This window comes from Phascolarctos cinereus, unplaced genomic scaffold, assembly GCF_003287225.1.
Source record: "Phascolarctos cinereus isolate Bilbo 61053 unplaced genomic scaffold, phaCin_HiC Scaffold_5;HRSCAF=322, whole genome shotgun sequence".
In the NCBI taxonomy this organism is placed as follows: Eukaryota; Metazoa; Chordata; class Mammalia; order Diprotodontia; family Phascolarctidae; genus Phascolarctos; species Phascolarctos cinereus.
This window is the reverse complement of record NW_027555958.1, coordinates 233697596-233719242: the sequence shown is the minus strand read 5'-3', so window position 1 is coordinate 233719242 and position 21647 is coordinate 233697596. Positions and strand designations below refer to the sequence as shown.

Here is a 21647-nt window from a genome sequence, read left to right as displayed (position 1 = left end):
TGTCTTCTGCCCGGAACAATGAGAGAAAATAGCTTTTATTCTGACCCTTCCTGGCCCTGTCAAAAAAAGAATCTTATCTCTAGATTTAAAAAATCTAATAGGTAATGGCTGGATATGATTTTTAGGTACAGATGAGCTTCTGGTCCCCACAAAGGTGGAATGATGATCTCCCCAAGACTTAGGGGTAGGGCATTCCACTTCAATCTATATATTCATGTTACACATGGGCTGGTTAATTCTATTTTACACGGTCTCACATTTGTTTTGAAAATATACACGCATAACGGTGTGACCCTGGGCAAGTCACTTAACCCCAATTGCCTCACCAAAATAACAATAATAATAATAATAATAATACAAACATTTGCAAGAAAACATCATTTTATTTTGTTCAAGTACAACGGAAAGCCAAACTATTTGTTGCCAAATAGATGCTTTGCCTGTCCTTGGCCAACTCAGCACCCATTAGGCCATAAGAATTACCAGTACTAGATTGGATTCATTCCATAGCCAGAGACATATCTTTTTAAACTAACCCTTTTTCTTAGGTATGATTAAAATATCTACCCATTTCTCAATTTTTTAAAAATAGCCTTTGGGGAACTTTGACACACAAACACTGTCTGCTGGGAATTTCAGAGAGACAGAAAAAATTGAGACAGAGATATAGGCACAGATAAGAAAGGAGAAACAGAGGGGAACAGCTCTAAATCTATAATGCAGTGATAAGTGGATTAGATACCATGACCTTAAACTTCCCTTCCATTTCTAACATTCTGATCAAGAGGTACAGAGATTGAAAGCTGTGGAAAGATGGAACAGAAATAGCTGGGCAGGCAGGTGAGGTCAAGGCTCTGGATCTCCTCTTGTCTTCCCTCCCTTCACCTTCACTAACAGGGTAGTCCTCTCACACGAACCCAGACATGTCACACTCAATCCTGCCCCCACACCTTTGGCCATGTTCTTCTGACTTGCCTAGAATTTCTTCTGCTCTTCTCTCCCCTGTGTTCTAATCCTACCTCACCCCTTTTCAAAGTGTGGCTCAAATTCAACCTCCTGCAAGAAGCCTTCATGGACCACTTCATCCCCACACCAACTAGTCCTCTGAACTCAGAGTGTTAATTGTCTGCATCTGTGGTGTTTGCTGTAGTTTCAATCCTGTTGGCCTCACCATCTCAACCAGAATCATGGGTTCCAGAAGGGCAGAGACTTGATTTTCTATTTTTATCATGTTCCCCCACAGTGTCTGGCATATTGCCATATAGATATTAGATACTGAAAAAAATGCTATTGATTTCAGTCCTCTCGATAGGCCATCACCTGAACAAGTTCCATAAACTCTCCAGATCTCAGTTTCCTCATGTATAAAATGAGGGAGTAGAGTGAAATGATATCTAAGGTGCCTTCCACCCCTAATAGTCCAGGGGCTGATGAGACTTGGAGGATTTAGGCTAGGCTTCTATTATCTCCACCCTGCTGCTGCTGAGGAGATAAGGTCTGCAGAGAAGAATTTGGCCAAGCCTGAAAGATCTTCATGCCCCAGCTGTCTTGCTTCTCTCCAAACCTTCCCTGATTTTGGTGGTTAGTGGAAATATAAAGTGAGGAGTGGGATGCAAGGAGGGTAGCTTTCCCTGATCCCATTTTGCAGTCCCCTGCTCAGTTCAGAGGGCAGTGAGTGAGTAACTAAGAAAAGGGCTGATATCTCCTGACAAAGGTACACTGGTGCTAGCCCCAGGACCAACCTGTTGGTGGTAGATGTCTCACTCCCTGAGGCCCAAAGGAAAAACTGCCCAGGTGTCCAACCTAAAGCCCCCGGAGAAAGGGATTCTGAAAGCAGAGCCCCTTCCCAAGCTTTGCCCAGCCCTGCTACCCTAGGGAAGGTAGTATAGCTATTGCCTCGGCTCAAAGTTTCACGTCCAGCTCCAGGTCTTCACCGAACTCAGTCTTGTGGGCAATGGCTTGAGTGCCTGATGGTGTTGAAGGTCGGTTCTGCCTGCTGTTAAGGTAGACCTGGATGGCCGAGGCACAGTCCAGTCTCTCCATGGACGTCATGAGGTAGTGAAGCTCCTGGAGGCTCCCATTCTGCTCCTCAAACAGCTCCAGGACAGCAGCTGCTGGACTTCGCTGGCAGGACAGGAACCTGCCCGGGGAGAACAGGAGTCAGAGGATGCTGAGAAAGGTTTCAAGTCTTAATCCCAGTCCCTTGTTCTTCCTCTATACCCTCTCAGAGAAGTGACTGCCTCCCAGCTTTACCTCTAAGCTGATGCTATAGTGGAATCCCACCTCTGACACTATCTGTGTGACCCTGGGCAAGTCATTTCACCTCTCAAGGCCTCAGATTCCTCATCTGTAAAATGAGGGGTTTGTCCTAAGTGACTTCGGAAGTTCTTTCTGGCTTTTGGTCAATAAGACTATGGCCTAACTTCCAAAGACGGGATAGAGGGCTGGATTCGGAATCCAGAAGAGCTGGGTTTGAGTCATGCCCTTGACTCTTACTGGCTGTGTGTGACCCTAAGCAATTTTCACTGTGAGTCCATTTCTCCTGTGAAATAATAACATCTCACTGGATTGCTCAGAGACTTAAATGAAATAACATATGTGAAGTGCTTTGTAAAATTAAAAAGAATGTATACCTGGGGATCGGCTATTTTTTTATTGTTGTCATCTCATTCAATAAGCATTAATCGAGTACCTGTTTGCCCGGTTCTGTGCTAGGCATGAGGATTCAAAATTATATCTACATATATGTGTGTATACGTATGTATAGAAAGATCTATGTAGATAGATACATAGATAGATAGATAGATAGATAGATAGATAGATAGATAGACAGACAGACAGACAGACAGACAGATAATAGTCCCTGACTTCAAGGAACTTAGATTCATCATTATATGTTATCATTATCTGTGCATGTATATAAAATGTGTGTGTGCGCTAGGTTGGGGTTTCAAAGATTTTATATATATGTACATATATATATATATATATATATGTACATATATATATATATATTGACTTATGTACATATATATATGACTGGACTGCGCCTCGGCCATCCAGGTCTACCTTATATATGTACACATATAGATAGATAGATAGATAGATAGATAGATAGATAGATAGATAGATATGTATATAGAGAGATATGTAGATGGACATATAGATATAGATAAATACATACATGCATAATACATACTTACGTGTATATGCATGTATGTGTATATATATGTATGTATGCATGTATGTATATAAAATAGTCTCTGACTTCAAGGAACTGAGATTCATCATTACATAAGCCCTCAATCTTGACATTTCATGCTTTGAGCTAGTGTCATAAACTGGAAGGAACTCTGAACTGGCAAGAAGGAGAAATGGCACCTAGACCAGAGTCTGCCACCAAGTAGCTGCGTGACTTTAGGCAAGTAACATCCCTTCTCTGGTCTTTATATTCCCTCAGTTTCCTCATCTGTAAAATGAAGGCTATTACCTAGAATACCTCTAAATCTCCCTCCAGTCCTAAAATGCTATGATTATATCAAATATAACAATGATGATGATGATGATGATGATAGCTAACACACAGCACTTTGAAAAGCATTTTACGAATATCTATTTGTTCCTCGAAACAAACCTGGGAGGTAGGTGCTATTATCATTCCCATTTTACAGATGAGGAAACAGAGGCACGGCAAGGTTACAGGACTTGAATCAAGCAGCTAGTGTCTGAGGCTAGATCTGAATTCAGATCTTCCTGAATCTAAGCCTAGCAGAGTTCTAGTCACTGCCCACCTAACTGCCTCTTGTATCTACCCCTTCTCCATTCCCACTGCCACAACATTCATGCAGACGCTATCACCTCAGATGGTCACAGGTTTAGAACTGAAAGGAACCATGAAAATTCACCTAAAAAAATCACTTCATTTTATAGACAAAGAAATTGGAGGCCAAGGAGGGGAAGGACTTCTCCAAGGTCGCAAAGATAATATCTGGACTATTATAACGATTTCCCTGCCTTCAAGTTTTGTCTCCCTCAATTCCTCTCAAAAAGCCATCAGATAGACCACTAAAAGTCATCTACTACTACTTCTTTAAAAAAAAATCATTATGTCACTCTCCTGCTCAAAAGTTCTCAGTGGCTCCCTATTTGACTAAAAAATCAAGTCTTTCATCTGGAGTTCAATAGCGTCCATGATCCCCAATTGTGCCTTAATGCTTGTTTGGTTTTCTAGGACTCCTCAGAATGAACATGTTTCTCTAGTCAAGCTGGTCTCATCAATGTCCTTACATATGCCAGGCTCATTCCTACTTCAATGCTTTCGTTTGTGCTGCTTATCTGATGTGATGTGGTGGGTGCAGCAATGGACTTTGGGTCAGGATTTGAACCCAGGTCTCTCCTACCTCAGACACTTGGCTTGGCTTCGCTGCCACATACAAGTCACTCAATCTCTAAGAACCTCAGTTTCCCATCTGTAAAATGGGCAACATAATACCTATAGCACCTACATTATAGGGCTACTGTGAGGATGCCTTGAAGTAACATAAGGCTTATGAAGAACTTTCATAAGGACAATATAAATGTTATTACCCACACTTAAGACCTCACTCCAACTCAAACCCACCCTTCTCCATGAAGCTTTCCCTGAGCACTCAAGTTTACAATGTTCTCTTGCCACTTTGGTCTCCCAAAGTGATTACAAGTAGGGCCTTACTGATGTAGCACTTGATTCTTCTCTGTGTATTTGTTACAGAAACATGAAAGATCAGAGTTGGAAGAGACACTTCAGGGTCCATGTCATCCAACCCTGACCATGGATTCTTTAAATGGGGTTTCTTGCTCATAAACTGTCTCATTCCTAGAAAAGAAATGTCCCCAACCTGGACCTGGGACTCAGTTGTCTCCCTAAATCGACTGTAAATTCCCAGAAGACAGGGCCTGTATTTTCTATTTATATTTTCAAAGACTCATAGATCTAGAGCTGAAAAAGACCTCAGAGGCCAAATAACCTCAACCTCTCATCTTATAGTTGAGGAAATTGAGACCCAAGGAGGTTAAGTGATTTGCCCAAAGACATATGTTAGAGGTGGTGTTTTAGTCCAGATGCTCTTACTCCAGAGCCAGCTTTCCTTCCACTGAGCACACTGCCTCAAGGGTGCCTGGGCCAAGGATGAATGTGTTAGATGCTCAGCATGGATTTTGTGATTAGCTAATTGATTTGCCCTTGGGGGGGGGTAAGGGGTACATAGTGGAAAGGAGGGTACACCCATAACCAATTGAGCCCCCAGGTAATGTGCCTAGACTCAAAAATGTGTCCCATCCAGTTCCAGCTACCTCCTCATTCTCATTCCTAGATAAGGCTGCTTCCACAGCCTTCACTATACCTGATCTTCATGCCACACAGCCCTAGAAGGGATGCCAGCTTGCGCCAGTCATTGCCGGTGATACTGTTTGGCTCCAACAGCATCTGCAGCTGCTCAAAGAGCTCTGGAGGCAGCCTGAGGGAAAAGACAGTAAGTAGTTGGGGGGAGGGGAGAGGGAATCTAGATCAAGTTGTTGGCTCCTCCGTAATTAGCATAGAACCTCTTCCCAACACTCCTGGGGAAGCTACAGGGTTGAAACAAGAACCTCAAATTGGCATCCTAGATGTTTCCCACCAATCTCTTGCCTCACCTGTTGCATGGGGCAGGTCGGGAGACTGGAGGTGGCACTGCCCAGCTTTCCTCCTCTGATGCCTGGAACCTTAGGATTTCCATGTACTTGGTCTCCAAGCCCTGAGTCAGGAGAGGAATATAAAACATGGGGAAACAGAGAACAGGGCTCAGAAATCCTGACAAAGGAATCCTGAGGAGAGGATTCTGGAAAGATGGCAGACTAGGTCAGAAAATTCCAAGCTCTCCAGATTTCCCCTACAAACAAGATGAAATAGTACCTCAGGGCAAACACAGAGCACTAAAAATAAACAAGATTTGGGGCAGAACAGTGGTCCTCCTGGAATAATCACAGAAGATCTGAAGAAAAATCCCAGGATTGAGGTTTGGTCCCTGTGAAGAGTAAACACCTCCAGATTAGTTCCACTGAAACAAGTGGTGAGGCCTGGGGCTAGCTGGGCTGGGAGGTGGCCTCAGGCCCAGCCAAAGGAACTTTCAACTCCAGGACAATGTGGGGAGTTGGGTGTCTCAGCCAGGGAAGATTGAGGGAATGAGGGGAGGAATGCTAGCACCAGCTGTGCCTTGGAGACACAGCCCTGGGTGAGAAGGAACCAGCACACACCCAGTGAGTGCGGAAGCAGTGGGGTGTGCTGGCTGTGGGCACTTATAGGAGGGCAGAATTCTTGGTTTGGGTTCTAAGCCAGAGAGGAGAACTGAAGAAGGATTTGAGGCCAGAGGCACCATACCCCATACTCCAGGAGTGGGTTTTGTCTTCAGAGGAAGGTACTGAAGTTAAAAAAAAAAAAAAGCTTCTCCTACTCTAAAAAATAACATTAAATGGTCACCTGCCCAAAAAGAATTCATAGAAGAACTTTAAAAAGAATTTAAAAATCAAATGAGAGAGATTCAGAAAAATTTAAAAAAAGAAGAATCCAAGAAAAACAGGGGTATTATGAAAAGAAAGTCAACCAAGTGGAAAAGGAGATCCAGAATTTAAGGAAGAAAATGACTCCTTGAAAATCAGAATTGGGCAAGAGAAAGCCATTGAAGTTCTAAAAGACCAAGAAATAATGAAAGAAAACATAAAGAGTGAAAAAATAGAAGAGAATGTGAAACATCTCATTAGAAAAACAACTGGACTAGCGGGAGCCAAGATGGTGGAGTAAGAAGTAAGTCACTCTCACTCTCCCTTATTGACCTCTGAAAGCCCAGAAAATATCACCCTAGGAAAAATCCTGGAATAACTGAGCCAGCAGAAAGACAGGGTGCGGCAGTCTTGTAGCCCAGAAAGCTTGGGGGATTAACAGGAAAGGTCCCTCTCTCTCTGGGGGAGCCTTTCCCATTAATCAAGGGGAAAGTCTGAGCCCCAGAGTGCTGGAACAGGCAAGCACCAACACCAGGACCACTCCAAGAACCTCAGCACAGGAAGGGGAACTGGTAAACACTAGCTCAGAAAAATATACACCAGCATTCTCCCGCAGCCAAACATTTGGGTGGACAGGCACCCTCCAGGGCCAAAATCCACACCCTTACCCCAAGAGCTCCACGCTTGCTGACCCCAGCTCAGCACCAGGTAAGCTGCCAGACCTCTACAGCCTCCAGCTGCCAGCACCTGAGGCCCCAGAACACAAAGCCAGTGTCCAGGTTCCGGGATCCTAGCACAAGAAGTGTGGCTCAGTGTCCCCTCTTCTCCAGCAGGAGAGCTCAACTTTAAAAGCCAGGAAGCAGGCAAACACCATGAGCAGAAAGCAGAAATGGACAATGACCATAGATTCTTATTATGGGGACAGAGAAGATTGAGATACAAATTCAGAAGAGGACAACATTGTCAATATACCCACATCCAAAACCTCAAAGGGGAATATGAACTAGTCTCAAGCCTAAAAAGCCTTCCCAAAAGAGCTCAAGAAGGATTTTTAAAGTCAAATAAGAGAGGTAGATGAAAAATTAGAAAAGGAAATGAGAGGTATGCAAGAGAGAGTCAATAGTTTGGAAAGGGAAGGATAAAAATTGACTATTGAAAACAAATCCTTAAAAAATTGAGGGGCACTCACATGACACAGTGGATAGAGCACCAGCCCTGAAGTCAGGAGGACCTGAGTTCAAATCTGGCCTCAGACCAAACACTTGACACTTACTAGCTGCATGCCCCTGGGCAAGTCACTTAACCCCAATTGCCTAAAAAAAAAAAAAGTACAATTGGTCAAATTGGGGGGGGGGAAGTGCACTGAAGAAATCAACTCCTTAAAAAGTAGAATTGACCAAATGGAAAAGGAGGTACAAAATCTAACAGAAGGAAATGATTTGTTAAAAATTAGAATTGGGCAAGCAGAAGCTAATCACTGTATGAGAGATCAAGAATCAGTCAAACAGAAACAAAAGAATGAACAAATAGAAGAAAATGGAAAACACCTCATTGGTAAAACAACTGACTTGTCCAGGAGAGACAATTTAAAAGTTATTGGTCTACCTCAAAACCATGATGAAAAAAGAGCCTGGACAGCAACTTTTAGGAAATCATTAAGAAAAACTGCCCCGAGAGTCCTAGAACCAGAAGGTAAAATAGTCATCGAAAGAATCCACCAATCATGTCCTGAAAGAGATCCCAAACTGAAAATGCCAAGGAATATAATAGCCAAATTCCAAAATTACCAAGTCAAAGAGAAAATATTGCAAGTAGCCAGAAACAAACACTTTAAATATCATGTAACCACAGTCAGGATTTCACAGGACCTTGCAGCATTACATGGAATATATTCCATAAGGCAAAGGAGCTTGAATTACAACCAAGGATCAACTACCCAGAAAAATTGAGCATAATCTTTCAGGGGAGGAGATGGCCATTCAACAAAATAGGGGACTTGCAAATCTTCCTGATGAAAATACCAGAGCTCAACAGAAAATTTGATCTTCAAATATGAGACTCAAAAGAGGCATAAAAAGGTAAACAGGACAGAAAGAAACAACATGTTATTAATAAGGGCAAACTGTTTACATCCCTACAAGGGAAGATGACACTTGTAATTCTTGAGAATTGTATTGCTATTATACCATTTAAAAAGGTTATACACAGACAGAGGGCATAGATATAAGTTGACTTTGATATGATGATAAAAAAATATATAATTAAGTGGTAAAAAGGGATTATTCTGGGAGAAGAGGAAAGGAGGAGGCAGACAAGGGTAAATTTCATCACATGAAAAGGCACAAAAACCTATTACAGTAGACAGGAAGAAGGCAGGGAGATGAGCATAGTTTGAACTTTACTCTCATCAGATTTGGATCAAAGAGGGAATAACATAATCAGTTAGGCATAGAAATCTAACTTACCCTATAGGAAGTAGGAGGGGAAAGGGGAAAGAAAAGGGAGGGAGTAGATAGAAGGAAGGGAAGTAGTAAGGATAAAGGGGAAGAAAAGGGAGGGGGCTGATAGAAGGGAGGGCAGACTGAGGGAGGCAGTGGTCGGAAGCAAAACTCTAGTGAGAAGGGAAAAGGAGAAAGGAGAGAGAATGGCATAAATGGGGGGGGAATAAGATGGAAGGAAAGACACAGATAGTAATCATAACTGTGAATGTGAATGGGATGAACTCTTCCATAAAACAGAAGCAGATAGCAGAGTAGATTAAAAATCGTAATCCTACAGTACATTGTTTAAAAATCTGGAGAGGAGGCAGTGAGGTGGTGCAGTAGATAGAGCACCGGCCCTGGAGTCAGGAAGACCCGAGTTCAAATCCTGCCTCAGACCAAACACTTGACACTTATTAGCTGTGTGACCCTGGGCAAGTCACTTAACCCCAACTGCCTAAAACTTTTAAAATAAATAAATAAATAAAGACCTGGACAGACTTATTCAAACTGATGCTGAGTGAAATGAGAAGAACCAGGAGAACATTGTACACATGTGGCATGACTGACTTTGATAGACTTAGCTCGTCTCCGCAATGCAAAGATCTAAGACAACTCCAAAAGACTCACAGTGGAAAATGCTATCCACATCCAGAGAAAGAATTTTGGAGTCAGAATGCAGATGGAAGCATACTATTTGCTCTCCTTTTGTTTTGTTGTTTTGTTTTGTTTCTTCTTTCTCGTGGTTCCTTCCATTAGTTCTAATTCTTTACATCATGTTTAATATGAATGTATAAGTACAGCCTATATCACATTGCATGTTGTCTTGGAGAGGGAGGGGGAGAAAATTTAAAACTCAGAATTTTATGAAAGTGAACGTTAAATACTAAAAATAAATTTAGAAAAAGAAAAACAACTGATCTGGAGAACAGATTAAGAAGAGAAAACACAAGAATAATAAGAACCTGCTGAAGCTGTACCTTGATGGAATTCCCATGCTCATCCATTCCCTTTCCCAGTCCTGGTGCCACTATGCCAAAAGAGGCAAGCAGCCCAGGACCTCTTCCCCTGTGCTCTCTTCTTCCTAGGAAAGTAGGGGGTATTTGGCAGGTGGGGTAGGGGAGGGTTCTTTGAGAGCCAGCCTCAAGTTTGTTCATTGCCCCTATAGAAAGTGAGAGGCAAAGACTGATTCATAGACTTTCAGATACCAAGGAAAGAAGCAAGTGGGAGCCAGTGAATGTCAGCCTTGGGGAAGGGAAGGGAATTCAAACTCCTTTATCAACTACACACACACACACACACACACACACACACACACACACACACATACCCCTCAATTCCCTGTCTCAAGGTCCTAGACTGAACTCAGGGGAATCCCTTCCATCTTTGCCTCCTTTTCCCTGGTAATTCCTATTTCCCACTCAGATCCAGATGAAACTCCTAGCTGAGGTCTTAAGCTATTTTAAAACACAGGGACTCATACCATTATACCTGATGGACATAGAGGCTCCTCAAAATGTGAGGCCCTAAACTACAGCTTGTTTAGCTTGGCCTAAAATCTAACCCTGCTCCCACTCACCTCATGTCTTCTGTTGAAACCCTACTCAGCATTTCTAATACCTACTACCAGTGTGTCTACCCAATCTCTTCATACTCTTTATTTTGAAGATGAGTGATATCTTCTCTTTGAATTAAAAAGTCAACCTGGAAAGGAAGTGTAATCCCACCCTATGGCTTGGCAGGGTAATTAAATGTTTTATAAATTCTCTTGCTGGTCTTCAGGGCTTGTGGACAAGAAATCATTAAAGGACTCTATCTCCATTTGCTTAATTATGTTAACAAAACCATATTCACTCTGTTCTCCCAAATCCCTTAGTCCCATAGGTTTCCCATTTCCTTTTCCCTGACAACACTGCTTCTTTGGTACTCACATTCTGGAAGGTGTGCATAGTGACGATAATTTCACTGGTCAGTGCTGCATTATCTTCGTACTCATCGGTTCCTAAGGGAGCACAGGAAGCAACAGGTGATGAAATGGATAGGGGCCAAAGTGGATGAATGAGGAGGAGGATAGTAGAAGATCCTATCTTCCTTACCCTCCCTACCCTCCTCTAGTCCTGCTTTTCAGCTCCTAGGAGGACTCAAGTTCTGAAGGGTTTCCTCTAGGGACCTGGGAACTAGAGAATCTGTGGGCCTGTCTATTTTTCCTCACTTACAAAGGTCCTGTTATATTTCTCTGCTGATACAATTGGGGCTCAAGGGCTTCAAGACACGCTACTGGAAATGATGAAGAAGGGAAAGGGATGGGCTTTTGGGTTACCTGCTTTTTTCTTGAAGCAAAAGGAGCGGAAGGGGCACTTTCCATGCCAAATGTGGAGGTAGGGTACCATCTGGCAACTGCTGTCATCCACATTTTCCCAGCCTGGGTTTGGGGGATGCAGAGGAAAGCAGGTCACTCTGTGGGCAAGGGTTGAGATGGGGAGGAGGGCATGTGTGCCTGTATGTGCGTGTGCACACACACACACACACACACACACACACACACACATGCACATCCCTCAGCTACTATCTATAGCTTCTTCAATCTATTCATAAGAAGAGTGAAAAAGACCAGGGATTCCTCGATCCTAACACCAACTCAATCCTTGGTTTAGAAAAGCATAGTGAGTCTCTCTCTAGAGAGAGAGAGAGAGAAATACATACACATACAGAGTCAGTTGACCCCTATATCCTTCTTTTCAGGCTGGTCCTTCCAAGTTCTTTTTCATCAAATTCAGGAGACATAATCAGGGAGAACAGCAGCAGGAAGAAACAGGCAAAATTAAGTGGCAAATAAGAAGAATGGTTGGTTGGCCTTTCTTGAAGCTACTACTTTCTAAGAATCAGAAATATATCCTGGAAATGAAGAACATGGAGTTTCCCATGGAGGGGGGGTTTAATGCCCCAAGATTAGATTTCCTTATAACAAAGCTCTTTTATCCCAGAAAGCAATATATGCTCATCTCTCTCCTGGACTCTCCAGGTCTCCTCCAGTGTCTACTCCTTTATCTCTATAGTCCCATCGTGAATAAGTCTCCCTACTACCACCCCACACTTAGTATCCACAATACCCTCAAAGGATCACAGAACTGAGAGGTTCCTTAATAATATAATATAACAATCTTAGTGATAATCTAATCTAGTCCCTTCATTTTATAGAGGGAACCTGAGAAATGTAAACTGACTTGCTCAAGGTCACTGTGATATTAAGTAACAGAGTCAGTATTAGAATCTTGGGCCCTTGACTCTGAATCCAGAACACTTTATACTATACTAGGGCTGCCTCTATTACTGGTTCTTTCTGTCTATGCTGCCCGGTTCTGTATCACTGCCCTCTTCTTTCTGTCCCACTTTACCTTCAGAGATGTACTTGAGTTTCAGACACTGGTCCCCTCGAGTCCCCATGAAATCAAAGAGTTGGCAGGGCCCACGGAGGCGCCCACCATAGGGCTCCTCATTGGTCATTGCCCACTGCAGGGCGCATGGTGTGTTGTTGAGGAAGTAGACACGCAGCTGTAGGTGTGACTGTCCTGGTACCAGGGCTGAGCAGAATACAGCTAGCTGCAACCACTTTCGGGCATCATATTCATTGGGAGCCTCCAGCACGCAGGTATAGAGACTAAAGAGGTAAGGGAAAAGATGGGCATATCTGTGTTGTTTGGATGGCAATAGCCAAAGGAGGGGAGATGAAGAGGAATGCTGGGAGTAGGTGAGGAAGAGGGTATCTGTAACAAAGGAGACTGGCAAAAGAACACAGGCAGGAGGTAACATATTTCAGACCCAGATCCAACTGGTGAAAGAGACAAGGAGATTGATGGAATTGTCTCTGGATCTGGAGTCCAGGAACATGGTTTGAGGGTCCATATTGGCCACTAAATTGCTGTGTGATCTTGGAAAGAAATTCATCCTGTTTCCTCTTCTGTAAAATGATGGGGCTAGACTAAATGATCTACCTCTAAGGTCATTTCCAGATCTAGCATTGTGTGCTAGAGTAATGGAGTCCTACCTACAGTGTCTGTGAAGGTTGGGACAGAATGGGAAGGAGGAAGTCAGGCCCTGAGGAGACCAAGGAGGAGGGAGTGTCAGGAAGGACAGTGCTGGAAAGGAGTGACTCATGAAAAGCTGGAAGTCAGTTCATCCATATGGGGCAGGGAGGGGCATGTGTACTCAGCTAGTTCCTCCAGAGAGGTGGAGAACAACACCACTATGTCACCGAGGAAAGAGGAAGAGAAGTAGGAACCAGAGAGAGAATAAGGCAGAAGAAAGGGGTGAGGAGGTAGATACTTCTGGACAGAAAGATGGAAAGATTAGAAACAGAGGAAAGGGGGCAGCTAGGTGGCGCAGTGGATAGAACACCGGCCCTGGATCCAAGAGGACCTGAGTTCAAATCCAGCCTCAGACACATAACACTAGCTGTGTGACCCTGGGCAAGTTATTTAACCCCATTGCCTAGCAAAAAAAAAAAACAGAGGAAAGTCATTTCTGGAAAAAAGACAGATAAGGATGACAGATGGCAGATGGGGGAGCACACAGGGAGTGATTGTGGACATAAATAGGCAAGAGCTGAATACATTAATCTATTTGATCATTATAGTCAACTGAAAAATCAGCATTGCTTTAAGGAATCAACACTGAATTATGAGTTGTTTTGTCTAACTGCAATAGTTCATTATGTTAACACAACATGGAAGTCACCAGGGAGTTAGTGTGATATAGCAACAATGAGTTTAGAGTCAGGAGAAACCGAGGTTCAGATCCCAACTCTGATACTTAACTGTACAACTACAGACAACTTGTTCAACCTTTCTGAGCTTCAGTTTCCTCATCTATAAAATGGGGATGATATCTATAGCATTCACCTCACAGGGATATTTGAGAACCATATGTGATAATGGGTGCTTTAAAGGGCTTTGCAAAACCTTAGAGCACAATATAAATGCTAGTTATATTTGTTAATAATAACCACAAGCACATATACATTCATTACATATTACATATAGATGCATATATATTATATCGATTTATATATTATATAGATGCACAAATTATATATTCTGGTTGTTGTCCATCATTCTCAAAGAGGACCAAAATGACATCGCTGTGTTGCAGTCAAGACGCAGTGTGTTTGACTGTGGCTGATCAGACCAATATAAGCTCAAAAGGCTCTACCACAAGTCAGACGCAAATAGTCCATATGAACTGTCTTTGAATTTGCACATCTCACGTTTTGTTTGAGCTACTAAAATTCTGCTTTGCTCATAGAGTACATCACCTTCTTTGATGCAGGCATGCCATGCTAGGCAGTCCTGTGTCAGTGCCTCCCATGTCTCACAACTGATTCCAAAGTTCTTCAGACAGACCTTGAGAGAATCTTTGTATTGCTTCTTCTGACCTTCCTGTGAGTGTTTGCTTCATGTGAGCTCTCCATAAAATAGTATTTTAGGCAAAGGTACTTTTGGCATTCAAACAACACGGCCAGCCCATAAGAGTTGCGCTCTCTGCTTGTTGAAGGTATCCAACAACCTCAAAGAAAATATCATGCTAAAAAGCATAGGGTAAGCACACAGTCCTGCTTCACTCCAGTGGGAAAGTACAAGAGCATTATCCATTCTCCAGAACCCGGGCAAGCACATCCTCATGAAATTAATGTACAATACTGATGAACTTCTCCAAGCAACCAAATTTTGCCATAATTTTCTATAAGCCCTCACAACTGACAGTATCAAAGGCCTTGGGCAGACTGATGAATGTTGTGTACAGGACTCTGTTCTGCTCCTGGCATTCCTGCTGGAGTTGTCCAGCAGCAAACACCATATCAACCACTCCTTGGCCCTTTCTGAAGCCACATTGTCTCTGATACATGACCATCTTCCAAGTGAAAGATTATCCTATTAAAAAGGACTCTGCAAGAATCTTGCCAGTAATGACTGAGAGACCCCACACATGATTGTCATAGGACAACCTATTTCCCTTTCCTTTATAGAGATGGACAATGGAGGCATCCTTGAACTCCTGGGGAATAACCTCCCCTTGCCAGTCAGCTTTTGTATGAGCAATGTATCCCCTGCCTTGTAAATCTCAGCTAGAATAGAATCATCATCAAGCACTTTGCCACACAAGAGGAGCTGAATGGCATTCAGACCCTCTTCTTCAGTTGAAAATTTGACTAGAGAGAAATGGACTCCAACTTGAGGTATACAGTCACTGACCTCAACATTGACTGATGACAGTCTGTTGAGAACACTATGGAAGTGTTCCGCCTACCTCTGCAGGATCTTGTCCTTATCACTAATCAATGTGGCTCCATCAGCACTGAGTACTTGAGATACACCATAGGTCTTTGGCCCAAAAATAGCCTTCAGGGCATCATAAAGGGCTTTGGATTGTTACTATCAGTGTAAAACTAAATTTCATCTGCCTTCTTACTAAGCTAAGAATTTTGCGTCTCTCTAAGCTTCTCTTGCACTTTACTTTTGATTGAACTGAATGCTGCCTTCTTAGAGATAGATGAACTATCCTGCTCATAAATCCTGTGGAGTTCTTGTTTTTCATTTAGCAACTTCTGAATTTCCCCATCATTTTCATCAAATCAATCTTGATGTTTGCAAGTATTCTAACCCAGATGAATAAATGCAGTTCTGCACACCAAATATCTGAAAGCTACCCACTCCTTTTCTACTCCACTGTTGCCAATTGCGTGTTGGCTCAGCTTTCCCTCCAAGTTAGCAACAAACTGTTCACACTCAGAGGAGAGCTCTAATCTGTTGACATTAAGTCTTGTGTTAGCCATCTTGCCTTGGGGCCACTGCTTTTGGTGAATGTGAATATTTAGCTTATGAGGATAAATCTATGATGAATCCATCACTCAGTGCCACACATTGCCTTCATCACTCTCACATCTTCTCTGCTTCATATCCTTACAACAATATAATCTATGAAATGCCAATGTTCATTGCGAGGGTGCATCCGGGAAATTTTATTACGTTTAGGCAAATGGAAGACAGTGTCAGTGATGAGAACATCATGAGATGCACAAGACTTCAGCAGTAAGTACCCTTTGCTGTTTCTGTTTCTGACTCCATTCTTCCCAAGGACTCTCTGCCATGTCTGATAGTCTGTGCTTACTCTGGCATTAAAGTTACCCAGAATTATAAGCTTGTCCTCTTTTGGCACATTGCTGATGTGGGTCTCCAGGTTTTCATAAAATTTTTCTTTGACCTCATCAGGGTTCATCATGGTGAGAACATATTCACTGATGATGGTGGCATGGCATTTTCCTACAAGGTACAATCACAAGCTTGTATGCCACCCAAAAGCTTGTTGACTAGATTAGTTTTGATTGCAAAACATATACCAGCTTCACAGCACTCCCCTTCACTGCAACCACTCCAGAAAAACATGTATCTATCTCCAACTTCAGTAAGCTGGCCTTCATTTGCTAGCCTTGTTTCACTCAGGGCTGCTATTTAGATGTGACATCTGCTGAGTTTTCCTGCAACAAAAGCTGCTCATCTTTCAGGTTAACTGGATTGCATGTTGTCCATAATATGTGTGCATATTCCATGTACTGAGAGTAAGTGGAATTATCTTCACAAAAGTTTCTGTACATTTGTTCTGTGTTTCAACTGTAGGGTGGGATCCCTGCCTGCTACAGCAGGCAGGTCAGGATTGGATAAAGCAGACAACTTTTAGGGCACCTTTTTTAGCCCTTTCCTTATGCCCAGAGGTAGGCAGCACAATTCTTTAAAAAAAAAAAAAGCTAGGGGGCAGCTAGGTGGCACAGTAGATAGAGCACCAGCTCTGGAGTCAGGAGAATCTGAGTTCAAATGTGGCCTCAGACACATAACGCTCACTAGCTGTGTGACCCTGGGCAAGTCACTTAACCCCAACTGGCTCACCAAAAAAAAAACAACAACAAAAAACAATGCTGCTCAGACCCCCAGGGAGCTGTCAAATCCCACTGCTGCTTCAGTCCAGTGAAAAGATGACCCTATGGCCTGGACTGCTTGTGTGCAAGGTTGTGACTACAGCTCCCAGTGTATCCGTACCTGCTACTTCATCACTTGCCTGTGACTTTGAGGTAGATAAAAATGGTAAAATGGTTCAGGTGATATCTTTTGACTTGTGCATAAATTGGATTTAAGTGAGGCAGAGACTGGTCTGCCTCACTCTCTCTTCCAGAGTCATGGAAATCCAGTGGCAAGACAAAAGTCAAGACAACTGGCAATGGCTCGGAATGCAGTAGATGACCTTGGTGTCTTTGATATCTAACCAGGCTCTAAGAGCTCCACAACGCCTGCTTCCACCACCTTCGTGGCTATTGGAACAAATCATTCTCATCTGCCCATTCCTCTGGGAGAAGTCTTCACATGCTTAGGGTAGACACCCCCCTAATACAACACCAGGTTTAAGGTTTGTCAGTTACCCTCAACCCGATTTAGCTCATGTGCCAAGTTTTCCAGTGTGTGGCTAATGCACATGCTATAGCTTGTTGGAGTCACAGGTGAGAGTTGGGTGAATCGGGTAGGCACCAAAGGTAGAAAGCAGCCCTGCAAAGGGCTTGGCAATCCTTACCCCATTATATATTACACATCATATAATATACATATATATGTATCAATAAAGGAGCTATATGAGAATCTATGTACATAATATACACATAAATTTTCATATATTTGCATATTATATATGATTCAGATATATTATATACAATACAATGGATCTATCTCATTGTTTATATATATATATATATATATATATATATATATAATATACACATACATACAGAGAGAGAGAGTGTGTAGAGGCTATATGAAAATATCTTGTTAATATGCATATGAAAGTTTTCTGAAAAAAAACTAATTTACCAAGGTGTCAGAAAATAAAGAAACTGGAAAATTAAAAAATAACAATTATTAATCTCATCCAGAGTGAACACATTATAACACTACCATTTCCTACCCCCTTAACACACACAGAGAGAGAAAATCTACCACTTCTCTCTGAGGTCAGAACTAAGAATGAGAAACTATTTCTATATACAAAATGCAGAACTCATGCTTCTGAATTAACGAATGAATGAATGTCTCTGTGTGTCTGGGTGTGCCTATGGGTACGTGTCAGGACTAATGAAGCTTTTTGCTCCCCCACATGTACTCTTTGATCCAGTGACACTGGCCTCCTGGCTCTTTCACAGACAAGACTGCATCTCTCAGAGGCTCCAAGCATTCTCTCTGGCTGTCCCGAATGCCTGGATTTCTCTCTATCCTCAGTTCCACCTACTAGCTTTTCTGGCTTCCTTTAAGTGTCAGCTACAATCCCAATTCCTACAGAAAGCCTTTCCCATCCCCTCTTAATTCTAGTGCCTTCCTTCTCTTAATTATTTCCTACTTATCCTGTAGATAGCTTGTTCGTGAATATTTGTTTGCTTGTTGTCTCCTCTGTCAGATTGCAAGTTCATTGAGGGCAAGAATGGTCTTTTGCCTCTTTTTGGATCCCCAGTGCTTAATGCAGTGCCTGGCACATAGTAGACTCTCAACAAATGTTTATTGACTGGTTGGTTGATTCTTATTAGTGAATAGATCTTTAAAAGTTCAAATTCTGAATCTATCAATAGTTGGTCCTAACCTCTCCCTTCTCCAGACTGATATACCAAGCATCTCAAAAGTCTTTCTGCAGTGTTAAGCTTAAATAGCTAAAAATAACACTAAGACTTTTGGGATAATCTGTATCGAGTAACACTGTCCCAATTGTTAGGGGGACAGTTGATTTAGCAGGGAGAGGGAGTGCAAGGAATAGATAAAGCAGATGACCACCCCTACCTGAAGTGGGAGAGGGGGATTCGACACTCATCTCTCGAAGTGTGAGCCCCAGGCTGTCCCAGGGGCTTCCAGTTCTTGTCATCGAGTAGGGCAGTGCTGCTGGAATAGATACAGGCATAGCTGGAGTTGTGAGCACAGTGTTTGAAAGTAAGAGTGCAGGGCTTCAGGAAGGAGGCTCCATGGGGGCTGCATGCCACTACAGGGCTCACCAAGGCCTGGCTACTCAAAAGTGACGGGGCATCAGTCAGGTCCCACACCAGGGTCAGGGACACTTGCTCCCGGCGTCCCAGAGCTACTGCCCCTAGGAAAAGGAAAGCACAGGGTAGAAGAGTCAGCAAGGGCAGAAGAGAAGGGCAAAGCTAAAGCTAGGTGAAATCAAGATGGGGCTTAGTTACACCAGGAGTAAGGCACTGCGGTGTCAGGGGTCATGCTGTCTGAGGGATGGAGAAGAGGGAGGTTTAACACATTGAAGGAAGGAACAGAAACAGGTGCTGAAGTCTTATAAAGGTGGGAGCAAGGAAAGAAAGAACAGAGGTAGTAGAAAGGAGACCCAACATTAAGAGGTCAGGCAGCAACAGTAGGAAAGCCTGGGTTCCTGTGTGCAGGAGGTAATAATAATAATAATAATAATGATAATAATAATAATAATAATAACTAGCATTTATAGAGAGCTTTAAAAGTTGCAACACTTTTTACAATTTTCTCATTTACAAATCTCATTTCATCCTCACAAAAACCTTGAGAGGCAAGTGTTATTATTATCTTTATTTTAGAGATGAGAAAACTGAGGCAAACAAAAGTTAAGTGACTTGCCCAAGGTCACACAGCTAGCAAATGTCTGAGGGTAGATTTAAACTCAGGAAGACCCTGGGAAGTGGATGCTATTATTATCCCCATTTTACAAACAAGGAAACTGAGGCACAGAGCTGTTAAGTGACTTACCCAAGGTCACACAGCTAGTAAGCATCTCTCATCCATTCCCATCCCCCCAATCCACCCAATTATCATTTTCATGCTGATGACTCTTAAATCTACTTATCCACCTTTAACCTCTCTCCACTCTCACATCTCCAACTGCCTACTAGACATCTCACGCCAGATGGCCCATAAACACCTTAAACTCAAAATATCCAAAGCTGAACTCGGTAGCTCTCTCCCTAACCCTCCCCCACCCCCATCCGAATTTCCTTATTACTGTCAAAGACACTACTATCCTCCCAGTCAACCAGGCTCACCACCTAGGTGTTGCCCTGAACCCCTAACTCTCTCTCACCCCACCTTATCCAGTCTGTTGCTAAGGGTTGCTGCTGAGCCACCTTCTCTCCTCTGACACTGCTATGACTTTATTGTAGGTCTTCATCAACTCACATCTTGACTATTTCTTATACCTGACACTCCCCCATGTACTCATTTATCCAGTGACACTGGTCTCTCCTTGCAGGAGGCAAGATGCTTAACCTGAAAGAGACCATATAGGTCACCTGTAGAAGTCTTATGGCCTAGTGGACAGAGTGCTGGAATTACAGTCAGTAAGATATGGATTCAAATCCCATCTCAGGGAGTTCTTAGCTCTGGTGCCTCTTGCAGGTCATTTAACCTCGGTTTGCCTCAGGTTTCCCATCTGTAAAATGGGATAGTAAAACCTCATGGAGTCATTTTGAGGCTCTAATGGGATCATGTCTGGACAGTGCTCTGAAAACTAAAGTACTATATAGATGCCAGTTGATATTATTATTATTATTATTATTATTATTATTATTATCAGTTCTCCATTTCAACCCTTCATTGTACAGAGGAGGAAACCAAGGCTTTAAAAATGGCCAAATGACATGCTCAAAGTCACACACCTGGTGAGAAGTAAAAGGACAACCTAGCCAGGGGTAGTAGTTAGTGTTGGAAGGTGCATAGAGGGAATGGGGTAGAAAGACAGCAAGGAGTATAATCCATTCCCAAGGTAGGTAGGAGGTAAGGTAAAAGCAAGAAGGGAAACCAGGAGAGGCAGAAAAAGGAGGGGGAGAAAGAACAGGGCAGAGCCAGTGTGCCCAGGTAGGCATGGGTCCCTTACCTGGTGGGATGAACAGAGAGATGCCCATGTCCTTGAGCAGCAGACAGCCCCCTTGGTGATCCACCTCACGCCATGCAAACACCAAGAGCTTGTTCATCAGCTGTCGGATGACAGTTCGGCCCTCAGTGGGCATGAGCAGCTCCTGGTAGAAGTTGGCCATCTCCGTCAGGGTGGCTGGTGGATGCTGCGTTGGGGCATCATCCTCTGGCGAGGAGAAGGGCTCAGGGACTGGCTCCTCCACATCCTGTGGGGCCTCTGACCTCTCTTGGTGCCTGCTTCTGGGGCAGCCCCAACAAAGGCACTGTACCAGCAGGAGCACAGTGCCACAGGTACCCCCACCAGCAACAGGAGCTGGAGGGGCAAGCTCTGCTGGAGGAAACTCCCAAGCAAATGCATCAGTGGCTGCTGGCTCTCCCGCACTCCTAGAGAGGCAAGGAGGTTGACAGGGGCCAAGGACCTGTTGGGAGAGACAACGGGTCAGTCCTAGACTCCAAGCAGCAGCATTTTCCCTCAGGATCTGGGCTTTGTGCCAATGGAGTAGGGATCAATTCACAGGATTACAGATTTAGACCTAGAGGGGCCCTGCAATCTACACCAACACTCTCTTATTGCAGATAAGAAAAATTAAGCCCAAGTTAGACTGATTTTTCCAGGGTCACACATGTAAGGTATATGACTACTTGATGAATTCACTTAAAATATTGCTTCTATTAGGTCCCAATACAATGT

At 43.2% G+C, this 21647-nt stretch overlaps 1 protein-coding gene across 1 annotated transcript; it reads right to left on the bottom strand.

Annotated features, from left to right (window-relative positions):
• Positions 1 to 388: 388 nt before the first annotated feature.
• On the bottom strand, positions 389 to 21350 carry UNC5CL (unc-5 family C-terminal like). The gene is given in 9 exon segments (XM_020999355.2): positions 389 to 2140; positions 5382 to 5495; positions 5671 to 5771; positions 10925 to 10995; positions 11314 to 11415; positions 12389 to 12651; positions 18854 to 19154; positions 20919 to 21239; positions 21242 to 21350. Coding segments are annotated over 9 exon segments (1584 nt in total). The 5' UTR covers positions 21315 to 21350; the 3' UTR covers positions 389 to 1902.
• Between the last annotated feature and the right edge of the window lie 297 nt (positions 21351 to 21647).